Source organism: Micropterus dolomieu, linkage group LG04 (assembly GCF_021292245.1).
Source record: "Micropterus dolomieu isolate WLL.071019.BEF.003 ecotype Adirondacks linkage group LG04, ASM2129224v1, whole genome shotgun sequence".
NCBI classification, from domain to species: domain Eukaryota; kingdom Metazoa; phylum Chordata; class Actinopteri; order Centrarchiformes; family Centrarchidae; genus Micropterus; species Micropterus dolomieu.
In genome coordinates, this window is record NC_060153.1 from 29,774,103 (window position 1) to 29,788,887 (window position 14,785).

Sequence of the window (14,785 nt, forward strand, 5' to 3'; positions counted from 1 at the left end):
GTAGTAATTTGACATATTTGACATATGGAAATTTTTTCAAAGGAAGTCTGTGCAGCAGTTGTTTTCTGTGCTTTACACAGTGAGTTTATTGAAGTTGTGCTCACAATATGTTACTGAATCACTGATCTGGAAAGCTCGAGGATGAGCTTATGATCTTTGTTCATACCACTACATCATGCATAAGCAAAAGTCCAGTCCTTTTATTTTGTATTCAAAGAAATATCAGTCAGATATTGTTGCCACTTTAAATAAAAGCCTAGTTATTAGAGACCTTCAGTAAAGGAAGAAACACTGAATACTCAAACTGAGTACACTGAGTCATCATTGTCAATGAGGATCTGTAGCATTGGAGCTCCCCTCACTGGAGAAAGAAAGTGCCATAGTTGTGATAAACAATGAGTTACTTCTGGTTAGAAACCAGCTGAAAAAACAATAAAAACAACAGAAACATTCATGACTCTACATCTGTGTTGCAAATATGTGCTTGCTAAGATATTACCTACTTCAGAACTGTGCTTCTTTGGGCCAAGTTTTGTCTTGAATGAGTTTAGTTTGAGCCAGGGACAGACTAAAATTGGTTAGAATCCACAAACTGCACTTAAGTCAGAAGCTGCCCCTTACGGTTAACTGGACAAAGTTATTCAAATCAGTTTTACAGCTGTTCCTTTTCCAATAAATTGTGTATGGGAAAATGCTTTTTGTGCAGCTCCATCCCTGGCGACCACAATTGAAGCATCAGCTGCCATATGTATTGCTAACACACAAACACTGGACCAAAACATCTAGATTTATTTTGATATAAGAGCAAGCAGGAACTTCTTTGGGTGAACATTCACTTACAGTCACTGAAAGAGCTGGCGCCAGGCCACCACAACATGGACAGAAAAGCCGTGCCTCCACCTCATCCCCGCCTCATGGCTGAAGTGTGCTGCCAGTCATATTGTTCCAGCTGGTATGACAGAACAGGCAGGTGTGGCAGAGCACTGCTAACTTGAGTACACTGCCATTTTGCAAAGGGTGCACTGGCTAGAGAGAAGAGCATGTCACATGAGAAGTGTTGCCACATTGGGCAGTTTTCAGCCCAAGTGATTAGATGGGTAAAAATGGTTTGGGGTGACTTATGATAGTTTGGGCTACTTTATGTATCATTTGATTCCCTCCAAGGAATTGCTGTAGCCTCAGTCAGTTTGTCCTATTTGATTAATGCTAATTTTCACACTAAATGATCAGGCGTTCGAGTCTAATTATTTTGATTTAATTGGTCTCATTCTTGCCTTCAGAAAATTAACGTTGATCTGATAAAAAAAATAAAAAGAGCATTCTCTTCACTCTTATTTGTCCCCTATTAACATGCTGATTACAGCTGAAATATTTGGTATGAAGAAAATATCATTATGAGGATAACTGCCTGAAAATAGTGTCACTGAAAATGACAGTGATTATTTAGTATATTTACACAACAATTAGACAACTGGTGGGGGGATTGTCGTGCAGCACTACTTGCTCCAGGTCTAAAAAATAATTAGCAATCCGGGACTTATCAAAAAGTTAAAGGGGAGCTTTACCAATTTTTCACATAAAGATCAATTCATTAGCCATGGGGAGTACTATACCTGTGACAACTGTTGTTTATTGCCTTCTGTGGCTCTGGATGAGTTTTTTCAAGTAAAGAAAACCACTAAAGATGTTTTCAGGGGATATGTTCACCTTTACAACAAAAAGGCTGCCGTCTGAACTGAAAGGCATGCAGTTTGAAAGGTGTGGGCATTTCCCAGGCAGGAAAGAGCTGGGGAAATGGAGTAAAATATATGTAATTTCAGTTAAATAGTACTCCTCTGATTTGGTGTTGTACTCCTATAATATTGCCATGCCAGACACAAAGTCTAAATGTTTATTCTGCAGAACCAGAGATATAGTCTTTTAAATTCCATGCATTCCTGCACAGGTAACTCAACAGTTAATGATATTTTTACATTTATCCTGTTGTGTTACTGTGTGGAGCCCGGCTTCACAGTGAAGTGTCAAACCTGTTAACGGCAAAGCCTACTATTGTTGCCTGTCTCTGTTGTTATCTTGATAAGGACATAGCCAACCAGACAATTTGCTTTGGTGTGAAGGGCGTTGCATATGATCTGAAATGACAATCGCTCAGGCACCCAATACAGTATAATGATTCCTTGAGCATCTATGAACATAATCTTTACAACGTGAAGGATTACTGGGATAATAATAATAATAATGATAATAATAATAATAATAATAATAATAATACAGGAGCTGCCCATTGTTGAATGAAGTAGGGAAAGCCTGCATTGCTCTCTTCCTTCCTTTTTTTCCCCACAAAAATTATTGTTTCCTGAATAAATTTCGTCCTTCGGGTTAGACGTTAAACCGAGGTCCTGGCTCATTGTGGTCATTAAAGATCCCATGGCACTTCTCGCAAAGAGTAGGGGGTTCCCCGGTGTCATGGCAAAATTCCCAACCTGGCTTTCACCATCTGGCCATCTAATCATCCCCCATAGTAATTGGCTCAATGTTTCCCTCACTCTCTGCCTCAAACTGATGTGTGGTGAGCGTCCTGGCGCTAAATGGCTGCTGTGCATCACCCAGGTGGGTGCTACACATTGGTGGTGGTTGAGGTGAGTCCCCTACCACTTCACTGTGAAGCGCTTTGCGTTTCCATCATAAAGCGCTATGTAAATGGAATGCATCATCATCATCATAAATGACAACTAGTAGCCTACTAAGGCCTCGTCCACACTACTGCTATTTTCGAATTAAAACGGAGACCTTTTGCTACGTTTGTACCTCCCGTCCAGAGTAAAACGGTGAAAAAGAAGACACAAAACGGAGAAGTTTAGAAACGCTGCTGACCCCGTGCTGTGTTTCTAAACTCTGGAGGGCATTTTAGTGAAGACGGACCAAAACGGAGGACTTTAGAAACGATGACGCAGCCGCGTAAGCTCGGCTCGCTGATTGGGTCTTTTAAGTCATGCAAAGCAGAAACAGGATGCTGCTGAGTTGGTATTTTTATTAAAATATTCTGTACCGTGCAAATAACATTTATCTGCCTACACTTGTACTGTGCATGTCGCCGTTTACTTTGCGACGACTCCCAGTCTGTTTTCCGCCACCACAGTCCCGTGTTACATTCAGTAACAATCCCAGCTCGTTATTGGTGCATGCAAATAATAAATCTGGTCTGATTCTTCGTCTGCATTACTTTATTATTTTGCCAAATCTTCTGTAACTACGGAATAGACCATCTGCTTCATGTTTACACCAGCACGCGCATGCCCAGTGCACCTGAACGGCCAGTAGATGTGTGTTTTCAGTCATTTTAATGTAGACGGAGATCAACTCCAAACAGCCAAAACGCTGGTGTGGACAGAGATCGTATTTGTTTTAATTCTCGTTTGTACACTAAAACGCAGTAGTGTGGATGGGGCCTAAGAGAAAGCCAAGCTCAGTTTTACTGATGGCATTCTATTTATAAAATTCATCATCTTCACTATAAAACAAATATCAATCAATGTAAATTAGAGAACAGAATTAAGCTCATTTCTATCTAAAGAAAGCCATGCTCTGCACAACGAGAGGATTTTGTTAACATATCAGAATTAAACCAGTGAGCATCTGACTTACATGTTACAGTGTTTAGTCGCCATTTGTTCTGCAAAGACCGAATGTGCTTTTAATACGCCATTATAGGAAAGTGGAAGTATTTCAACATTGCCACCAGTGGCATAGTGTCCAGTTACTGCATTTGAGTTACATAACTAAACCTTACATTGAAAAGATATTTGACTGATTTTCTAAATGTTTGCCCGGCTCATTAATATCTAGCACAAGCACACTGGTTAAAGCTCTCCTGTGTAACCACAGGCACACAGCTTGAATGACACACGACACACTTGAACCTTGCTCTCCTGAATGAAAGTCCTGAGTTTACTTCACTCATCCATCACCCCACCACCCTCCTTTCATGGACTATGTAAGCATTTTTTTATGAAAAGTGCTGTATAAATTATTTTAACTAATAATTATTATTTTTGTTGGGCAGGTTACCTCATTAAAAAACTACAAGATATGCTGGAAGCTGAAACATGTCCCTCTGGCATTAATTTCAACTGTAGACTATGAAAGAGTAAGAAAAGTGTGAAAAAAAAAAAACATTAACGGTGGATTTGCACCACCTCTCTTTTGAGAGGGCCATCATAGTTGGAGGGGATTCCTTTGCCTAAACACAGGGGACCGTCAGAGAGAGAGCATGGAGATAGCTCTGTGTTATCACTCCCTGACTGCACACTCCCCTCCCGCTGTGCCAGGATGGGGTCACCTAGGGTGAGGAGTGACATCCTCTCAAATTGCATCATTTTGCTGAGCATGGTCACAGGCTATGTGATATTTCACAGGTCAGTGCCTATAATAAGGGCCCAGCTCTCTACAGAAAGACTCACCTGATGTCTGTGACCTTTTGCAATTGGACTTGGTATTTCCCTCAAAACCTCACCAGCCTGGGCTTACCAGAACTTTTCAGGAGCACTTCAATGAAAGAGCTCTGGAGAGGATAAGATTGATACAGTTACAGGGCTCTCCTAAAATGGAAGAAAATAATGAATAGTACGATAGATAAAAACAACTTTATCTGAATGTGACATTTATGGTTTGGTTAAAGCAGTACTAATGTATATTTTTATATTAACAATGGATCAAATAACTATGGGTAACATGAAACATATTGCTCATAGTGACGAACCCACAAAGAATAATCACCTGACTCTGCAGTTCACGCTAGCCCTACAGATTGTTTTAACACAGTTTCCATCGGTGGAGATAGCTGTTTTCAGTAAAAAAGCTCTGATAAACTCATTGTATTCTACCGGCCCAGCATTAAATGGCAAACAGTCTATGTTAGCTGCTAGCAGATGAACAAAGTAGAGCACTTATCATCTATTTACCTCAGGAGATCCATCCATCCATCCACCGTCAACCGCTTATCCTGAGTACAGGGTCGCGGGCACCTCAGGAGATATAGAAGACAAAACAAAGTTAAAAGGAGAATAATTATTCACATTTGTACATTTGTCAGGTGGCTAGAGACATGGCTGCTAATGTTGCTTCATAGGTGCTGGTTGAGGTAATTGGAAATGTTTGCTAACGCCTTTGGCATAGAAACTTTCCAAAGTGAAAATATGTTGTGTTTAGAGCTTGTTCTGCAGCCACCAAGCGGCCAAAATAAGAAAAATAAATGAAAACAGCTTTAAGGTTAGGTTAAAAAGGTTATATTATGCTTTTAGGCTTTTTCCCACCCCTTTATTGAGTTGTATTTCTTTTTTGTGCATGTATTGTGTTTGCAAAGAGAAAAAGCCCAAAGGGAGTTCCCATCTCCCACAGAAAACTCTGCTCTGAACTGACTGAAAACAGCTTGTTTGTTGTCCAGCCTTTTCCTTTTGTTCTCTGTGACATCACATCAAAATGCGCATCATAATGCTCGCCTAGCGACTAGTCTGACATGCCCTCAAAAACACCGGTGGAAAAACACTGAGCTGCAGCACACAGTGACAAGACATCTGCCTGCTGCCTTTATGGATGAAAGATACATTTGTCAGAAATTAATAACTCACTACTCTGAATCTCTTCCTCCAGTCCATGTTGCTAAGCTGGTAAGTGGAACATATACAGCATCGACTGTATATAAGAAGTGCACATAGTCATCGTGTCGCCACCCGTTAGTTTGTGGACTGCCGTTTTGAAGCATCGAGTTTGGCCGTTAGGGCGCCGCCATGTTGATTTTTTGCCACCAGCGGCACCAGATGTGACCATATTTTGACGAGACGCCGGAGCTAACAGCTGTGTGCGGAGCTAGCTAGCTTGCTTAGCTAGGTGCATCTGTAATTCACGTAAACTGTCATTTTAACAGGGCTGATAATTTTGTCTAGCGAATAACAGTCTTAAAACTAAATGTACTCACTAGCGAACATGAACAGTCAACTCCTAATAAGCTTCAACGCCGCTGGTGAAATTTATACAGTGCCATGGGTACGAGTCACTGTCGCCCCCTGCTGGCCGTGTGATAGAATGCAAGTTTAAGGGACTTCCACGTTCGCATCAGTTTGCTGACCGGAAGCTTCCCGCTTGAGCTGAACCGACCCCGTGCTTACCAGCTTCTCACGATCCGCCCTACTCTGTTTCTGATTGGCTAGTAGTCCTTACCTGGGAACTGCGCATGTGCAACTCCCAACCAAGATCTTGTAGAGGTAAGATGTATCATTCCATAGCTAAAACAGAGCGTTCAACACACAGACAAAAAAATATGAAATATGTTTTTTGAAAATCAAACCCTTTAAACCTGTTCTGGTACAACCCCTAAATAAGATTTTGAACCTGAAAATGAGCTTAATATGACCTCTTTAACAAAAGGGAAATGGCAAATAAATAAAAAATAATAATAAAATAAAATAAAATACAAAAGTCTGTCTGCAATTTTCAGGACATTAACCATGATGCATCTACCACCTTACCTCCACACCATTAGAATCAGCCCATATGAACATAATTGCAAGAGCAGGCTGACAATAGAGAAAACAAAATAATGTATTTGAACTTAACTTATATGCCAAGATGTTTTGTCATTCACATACAATGCTGGTCTCGGTCATTGCTTTTAATGTTCAAATACAATACATGCAATTACAAAGATCACAACTGTCCATCAGAAGCCAGTCAATCACAGTATTTGTCAGATAGAACAAGTTAGACTGTATTATTCATAAGCAGCTGCCAACCTGGAGTCAACACAAAGCCAGTACATTTGCAAGCATGACTGCGCATATCATTCATTTTATGGTAATAAAAAAATGACAGCCCTGAATAATAGGCACCCTGAAAAAACGTATTATATGCATGCTACTTAAAAACAAATTTCATGTGAGTTACAGCGACCTTTTTGTTTCCCCCTTTGTGATTTACCACGCAGTTAACACATTAATCACCCTCTGTTATTAAAGAGGTCATTTGTTCTGATCCTTACTCACAATATTTAAATTCTTACCTTTTTAATTACACACTCTTGGGCTTTTTCCTCATATCCTGAAGCACACACTCATTTGCTTGCTGTCATAACAGAAAATGGTGGATTTCATCATGAGGCTTAAGTCTGGGGGCGATGTAGAATTTTATTCCACAGTGATTCAAGGGCATCTCTCTTTGAGGCGGCTCTGGTTGGTTTTCATTTTGCAGGAATCAACTTAAAGTCTCATCAGCCATCCAGAAGTGGTTAAAGCTAATTCTTTTCCCTCACATTAAGGAATATTAAATGCCAATTTTTTTTTGTGTTTCAGAGTTATTACATTTGTAAACCATATTACTCTTTCATTCACTTTTTCAATTTGGATACTGAACTAATAAATCTCCAGTGGATTCACAAGCATACAGGCTGGTAAATGAATACGCCTTGAATGTATGATAAAATTTCCTATGTTTGTGGACAGCAGTGTGCAGCCCGAGAGCTTTACTCCTCTGCTTATCTGAGATGACATAAATATTTCCACGGATGACAACGTTCTGACACCACTTGCCCACAGCATGTTGTTGGACTGTGGTGGCTGGTGATGTGGCTGGCGGCATGAGTACTATAGCTAGGTACATGTTTTGTCTTTGCCCATACCAGCTGCCCGCTGCTCGCACAATGGCCACTTACATAGGCAGTGCTGAAGCAATGGGCTCAGATATGTTGAGATTATAAACAGGGTGCTGCCAACGCTGAGAGAGGCAGCCATGAATGTGTGAACAACATAAGAGTGTGTGCAGCACAGGAAGAAAGCTTGGTTAAAGCAGTACTAATGTATATTTTTATATTAACAATGGATCAAATAACTATGAGTAACGTGAAACATATTGCTCATAGTGACGGAGAAGGTTGGAGGAAAGTTTTTTATTCATTCTCCCCTCCTTCTACTTACTTCCCTTGGTAAAACTTCCCTTTCACATGTTTGAGTTATAAGTTCCAGATGATTGGCTCTGGAACTGCTTATCAGAAAGAAGAAAGTTACCAGATAAAGGCACTGCAGAGTCGTGAAGGATAGGTCCCACTCATATTGCAGGAGAGCACTTTTTTTGGAAATGGAAACAAAACGTGTATTTACACAACAGGATGTATGCTGGCAAATGAGCAGGCGATCAAACAATAGAGTTTTAGAGCATGCTCAGACATCTTACACTCTTGCCTTGCTTTTATCACTCCTACTTTACCAAGCCTCCACCAGAGAAACAGCTGGTTTTCTGCTAAACACTTGCATTTGTGAGTCGCTCATCCCCGTTGGGAGAATTCTATGCTGACAGAAAAGGAGAGAATGATTTAAAAGTGGACATTCTGCATACAGAGTGGATGGTGAGCATAAATCCAAAGGAATTATTGCAGATATAAATCAAAAGTTTATTTGCAGCCTTCATCCATTATGACACAGTTGAAAAAGGGATTCGGAGAGGTTCCTGCAGTCAGTGAAGCATATATTGAAAAGGGAAATATTTCTCCTTCACGGTTTGTCTCAGCAAGTTTTTAAAAGAAATCTATGTGACTGTATTTTTAAAGTAACTCAGTAAGTTTACAGACAGATCATTAAGCTATCTCCATGGGAAAGATGCATTTGAGGAAATGATGTGTGAAAGCACACCTGACCCCCGTGTCTGTGCTTACACCTCTAAAAATCTCCCTGTAGGCAAGAAAATAGGACAGTAGATTAGCTTCAAGTAAATGTAAGCTGATGTTAAATCGCTGATGAATTTAGTTTAAGCAGACAAGTTGAAGACATAGCTAAATATGTTACATCAATAAATAAGTGTGAAAAGAAATAATGCTGTATACTATATACTCATTTAACCTCATTATATTTTCAACTCCTTTATTTACCTATTGGCACACTAATCTATTTCCGTTTTCCCCCCACATATTTCCAACATGATAATGAGAGTTGTGTCCATATACTGTTTGCCCAGGTCATCAGTCCAGGGTATGTCTGTTTAACGTGGAGTAACCAAAAGGACTGTGCGGCTAGCTAGCTAAAAATTAGTTATATATCTTGACTCCAGATTCTGACTATGAGTATAGGCATAGCCCTCTTACTGAGGACAGGGATCTGGTTGACCGCTTTGTGTTGTGGTGTGGGAACAACCACCTCCTCCTAAACGTGGCAAAGACAAAGGAGATGGTGGTGAACTTTAGGAGGACCAGGACAACAACACCGAACACCATTCACCTTCTGGGAGAGGAGGTGGAGTTGGTGGAAAACTTCAAATACCTGGGTGTGCACCTTGACAACAGACTGGACAGGAAGTACAACACTGAGGCCGTCTTCAAGAAGGGCCAGTGCAGACTCTACTTCTTGAGGAAGCTTAGGTCCTTTAATGTACGCAGCAGGATGTTGTATATGTTCTATCAGTCTGTTGTCGAAAGCGCATTTTTCTTTGCAGCTGTCTGCTGGGGTAGACTGGGGGGGCGGGGGGAGGCGGGGGGGAGACTGAAGAAGCTAATAAAGAAGGCTGGCTCTGTGGTGGGGTCTGCTCCGGAGCCCCTGGAGTTGGCTGTGGAGAGAAGAATGTTACACAAACTGTTTAACTTCATGGACAACACTTCATATCCGCTGCACAACCTGATGGTCGGGCACTAGAGTGCATTCAGCTGGAGACTCCTACAACTCCGCTGCAGCAAAGACCGTTACAGGAAGTCCTTCCTACCCACTGCCATCACAATACACAACAACTCTCCTCTGGGCAGGGAGAGGAGACTGAACGACACATGATTGATAAAGGACATTAAATGGTAGTTTAGGGCTGACCCCCAATAGTCGAACATTCAATGCTTCGATGAGCAGAGCCTGATTCGACTGTCAATCTCACAGTGGAAGCTTCGCAGCGAAACAAGGATCATGCCATCTTGGTGATATGGGGGTGCTCAACATCTGATTTTACATAGAACTACCAGTTTCCTGACAATAAGTTAATTTACAGCCTATTACAATATACATTTCAACATTTAATGCTGTACATAAACATGTAAGAAGAATAAAACTTTCAATACATGTCTTTAAAAATGCGTACATAAATCTAAAATTGTAACCCTAACCCTGGGTTGCACATGTGTAGGCGTAGCGTGTGTGTGTGTGTGTGTGTGGTGGCGGAAGAGGAACACTTGCTGAAGAGACTGAGCCCCGGCTTCACTGTGCCGAGTTGTCCGCACCTCGCGGGACTTTCGGATAATTTATAACCGTTGATGAACCACACAAATAATGTTTTATCGTTTTTAAACAGCCGGCTACTTGAGATAGACCCGCGAGGAACCGCAACGTGCATGCAGTTTTCAGCAGCACGGCATGCACGCAAAACACACACAAGACCGGTGAATGGCAGGAGAGAGAGAGAGAGAGAGAGAGAATGGGTCTTCAAAAAGCCTCAGTTTAGCTGGAAATTTACAGTGTTAAGTTGAATGATATCATGATTAAAGCGGATCTACTGTGCGAAATTTTGTACACTATATGTTAGTTTGTGGAAATATGTGTGGTCTGTAAATGATTTGTATCCTGTGTCAATTTCCCCTCGGGGATCAATAAAGTTTCTATCTATCTATTGTAGTATATCTACTTTACCGTTAATAAAAATAATGAATATTAATATTCGGAAATATTAATAATAATAATTAATCTCTCATTTTCGGGGCACCACCTAAAGATTTGCTGTTGCCCAAGGCTTTAGGAACCTTAAGTATAGCTTAATAATTATACAATTATTTCCTAGTGATCAGTTAGTAGTAATTGCTTGACTATCTTAAATCAATCTAATCAATCAGTCAATCTCATATTGAAGGCGTAAATCCTCCATTACAGTGACCTGGAGTTAAACAATACACACACACACACACACACACACACAGTTCCTGTGATTATGGTGAAATTTATTAACTAACTAAAGGTGGATATAAATGCGGTTAAATATACGTCAAAGAAATAAACAATGACTAAACAAACAGAATGCAAACAATGAAAATGATGGAGTTGAATGTGAATTTAGTGTTCAATTTTGGAAAGAATTTTAGTAAGAGAACAAGGGAACAAAGGAACGCAAGTTTTGATAATAACTTATATTTGGCTAGGATTTTATGCTAAAGGGTTAAAGATAAAGGCTAAGGATTAAAGCTAATAATGGACATCAACTCGACCACCAAATGTAGCATGTTGTAGCCTTACTGCTTGTTGGTTTCTCAGCCGGATGGTGTTCGGGTGGCCCCGTGACTAGTTAGCGCTCAGGTCCTAGGCGTCCAGGTTCAGCGGCTTGGCACGCCGGCACCGGCTTTTTACTAGCAGGTTTTATCCTGGAGGTCCGTCCTAGGCGGCTTGTGGTTGAAGAAAACTTGCAGTGATAGGCCGTTAACCTGGCTTGGTTCGACGGTTTGATGTCCTCTGGATCGTTGCTGGCGTAGGGGACCCACATGTCTGGGCCCGAACGTCGGTGGGAGCAGTGGACGTTAATTCGACGGAAGTAATGCTTAAAAAGGGAACTTGGTTGGTCCTGACTTTGAAGTTGCTTGGCTTAACAGTCTGATAACTCTTAACAAACAAACAAAAGAAAAAGAATAACTTCCACGAAGATTCTCCAGACCTCGCAGATGTATGCAGTTATTGTGAGACAAAGAAAACTTGAAAGTTGCGGCGCTCGCCGGGCCGGACTTCTTAGGACGTGGGTGGGAGAAGAGCAAGAAGAGTTGAGGTGAAGAGAGGGAGCGAGTGCATGTCGCCATGTTTTGTTCCTTTGGGCGTATCCCTCAGGAGGAGGTCTTTGTTTCCCCTGAGGCAGGGCTTCCGGTCTCCTGAGAGAGTCTGTCTGTTAACTTTAATGTCTATTTTAAAGTCTATTTGCGCATATTTTAATCAAATACTTTCCCAAAATGAAACCTTAAATGTCATAAACAGTTATACTGTTCTTAGTTTAAGCATTTGATAAAAGGAGGGAAAACAATTAACCGCCGTAACGATTAGAATGGTTCGGTTAAACACATTTTTCAAGTTTACAGCAGATGAAGAAACTTAACTAAACATTTCCTGGATAATATTGGCAGTTAACCATTCTTACTTAGAGAATATATAAACAAGTTGCACGAACATGGCATCAGATTATACACAATAAAATACAGAGATACATTAAAACGCAGGAGACGCATTACATGTAATACTTCTTTTGCCCTCTGGGGGGGAGCTCTGGTCCCATGAGAGGAGACTGAGATAACTGATTATTTCTTTAAAACAATCATTTGCTCAGGAGCTGGGGAAATTAATTAATTTAACACATGATAATCTTTCTGTTACATGTTCTTTAACAAGAAAATATATAAAACGGTTTTGAAGCGTGGCATTAGTATAACATAAATTAAAGGAATATCAGTGAGTATTGAGAACATTGCAAATTAACTTTCTTTATGGATTCTTCTTTTCAACACAGTCTTAAGAACATGGTAATAGAAGTACTCAAATTGAAGTGGCAAGAAATGGAACTTAACAAAGATTATTTAATTAAACAATGTAATAGGCAAGTTATAAGGAGACAATATTCATTTGTCCACACAAAGGAATTCGGGACAGCGTCCTTATCTGGCGTCTGGAGTTTGTCACACCTAGATGTGAAAGTGAGAGGGCATGTTAAAAGTCCAAATTAATGGCTCTTTGGTGGGGTAGAGAGTCAAGACTGATGTCTGGGGTAATCTGAAAGAGGAACTTCATTACCATGGTTACCCTGTCCTCTTGGTCTTGGGAGTGTTTAGAGGTATCTATCTCTAAGAGCTGTAGTTACTGGGTTTCTCCCTGTGCTACATACTATTTCTACTAAAACTATAACCGAGACCAATGCTAACACAAATCATGAGGAGGCAGCAAGGATGTCCGCCACAGCCAAATACCTACACAGAGTAAGGGAGGTCCTTCATCAGATGCGTTGCCAAGGCGCCCGACCCGAAGTTAACTTTCGTTCTGTTTGTTTATCACTGGGTTTGTGTTTATTGGCTAATAATAAAGTGAGTGATATCCAGTACAGTGTTTCCCATACATTCATTTATTTGTGGCGGCCCACCACATTATCAGCGCTGACTGCCACGTATTGATTTTTTTTTACTATTTAAGATGGGAAAACTTGTATTTGATTGCAGAGCTGCAGACAGCGCATATTCGCTCAGCACCTCGTCTCACTCGCTCCCTCTCTCTCTTCCCGCAAACACATTGACAGAGGACCAGTCTGTTTATTGAATGGTTAGTATCGTGAACACCGTTGTACAAATCCGTCCAACGTCAATGTCGGAGACATTCTGAATATCTGGTTTATGTTTATGTCTCCCCTACACCTAGCGAGTGGGGACGTAACACTTATTAAAAAATAATAAAAATATAACTTAGCTAGCTAACTACAATATCCAACAGTTATTGCACATTTAGATTAGATATTGGCTGCCCTTTTTATGTACATCTGCAGCCTGTTTTCCTGGTCTACTATGAAGACCCTGTTCATTGGCTGTAAGTATCCTGGTGGTTTAGCCTGCAGCCTAGTGGACTCTGCCCCCCTCCTGCAGTATCTAAATAAGGTAGAATGGCTACTCTTCAGTGACTCCTGACGTTTAAACTTCACTAGCTTCTAAAATGTAAAATATATGAAACTTCAGGATATGTTAAAGTACTAACTCGTCATTCAAAAAAAAAAAAGATCACTTAAGTGAATTTACTTTCCGTGATTGAAAACAGTTTCTTTCGTATTTGTACTGTGGACTGTATGTGCTGAGGTAGTTTGGCATATCAGACTTGTATGGGCGCCGAGAAAATCGCTGTTTCATTCGTCCAGCGTTTCAATCGTCCCGGCTCTCCCCTACACTGAGACTGAACACAAATCAGAGCGAGGGAGGCCGAGGGCTACTGAGTGTCAAGAACACTGTCCACGATGAAACAGACATCCAGGAGTACATCAGGAAGATGAAGAGTTAAGTGAATACAGAAACCCGAGGGTGAGGACAAGAAAGACGAAGAACCTTCATGAGACAAATCCTGTCAATAAATCCTACCAGTGGCTGGAAAAGGCTGGACTGAAGGACAGCACAGAAGCACAAGAACAGGCACTCAGTACAAGATCAATAGAGGCTGGGGTCTACCACACCAGGCAGGACCCCAGGTGCAGACTGTGCAAGGATGCCCCTGAGACAGTACGGCACATAACAGCAGGGTGTAAGATGCAGGCAGGAAGTGCGTACATGGAACGCCATAACCAGGTAGCTGTCATAGAGTACAGGAACATCTGCCGTGAGTATGGGCTGGAAGTCCCAAGGTCAAAATGGAAGACACCTCCTAAGGTAGTTGAGAATGACCGAGCTAAGATCCTGTGGGACTTCAAGATCCAGACTGACAAACTGGTGATGGCTAACCAGCCAGACATCGTGTTGATTGACAAACAGCAGAAGAAGGCTGCAGTGATAGATGTGGCGATCCCAAGAGACAGCTTCTTCAACAAGAAGGAACACGAGAAGCTTGAGAAATACCAAGAGCAACAGTGGTTCCAGTGGTAATCGGAGCACTGGGGGCTGTGACCCCCAAACTGGGAGAGTGGCTACAGCAGATTGCAGGTACAACATCAGAGGTCTCTGTCCAGAAGAGTGCAGTCCTAGGAACAGCTAAGATACTGCGCAGAGCACTTAATCTTCCAGGCATCTGGTAGATCATGTGTGCGTGTATATATATATATATATATATATATATATATATTT

At 41.1% G+C, this 14,785-nt stretch overlaps 1 protein-coding gene and 1 long non-coding RNA gene across 3 annotated transcripts in view; one reads left to right on the forward strand and one right to left on the reverse strand.

The window, feature by feature from the left end:
* Positions 1-11,774, reverse strand: part of LOC123969796 — an 86,648-nt gene extending 74,874 nt beyond the window's left edge. The window contains exons 1-3 of one of the 2 annotated variants that reach the window (XR_006824796.1): positions 11,241-11,774; positions 4,962-5,024; positions 4,461-4,561 (exon numbers count right to left, since the gene is read on the reverse strand). This is a non-coding gene — a long non-coding RNA (uncharacterized LOC123969796). Of the gene's footprint in view, positions 1-4,460; positions 4,562-4,961; positions 5,025-6,652; positions 9,583-11,240 lie in introns of those variants that run through there. The other variant, XR_006824795.1, reaches the window with a different exon arrangement.
* sorcs3 (sortilin related VPS10 domain containing receptor 3) overlaps positions 11,569-14,785 on the forward strand; it is a 133,602-nt gene continuing 130,385 nt past the window's right edge. The window contains exon 1 of the mRNA XM_046047481.1: positions 11,569-11,760. Coding sequence (XP_045903437.1) covers positions 11,660-11,760 — 101 coding nt within the window. The 5' untranslated portion in view covers positions 11,569-11,659. The remainder of the gene's footprint in view (positions 11,761-14,785) is intronic.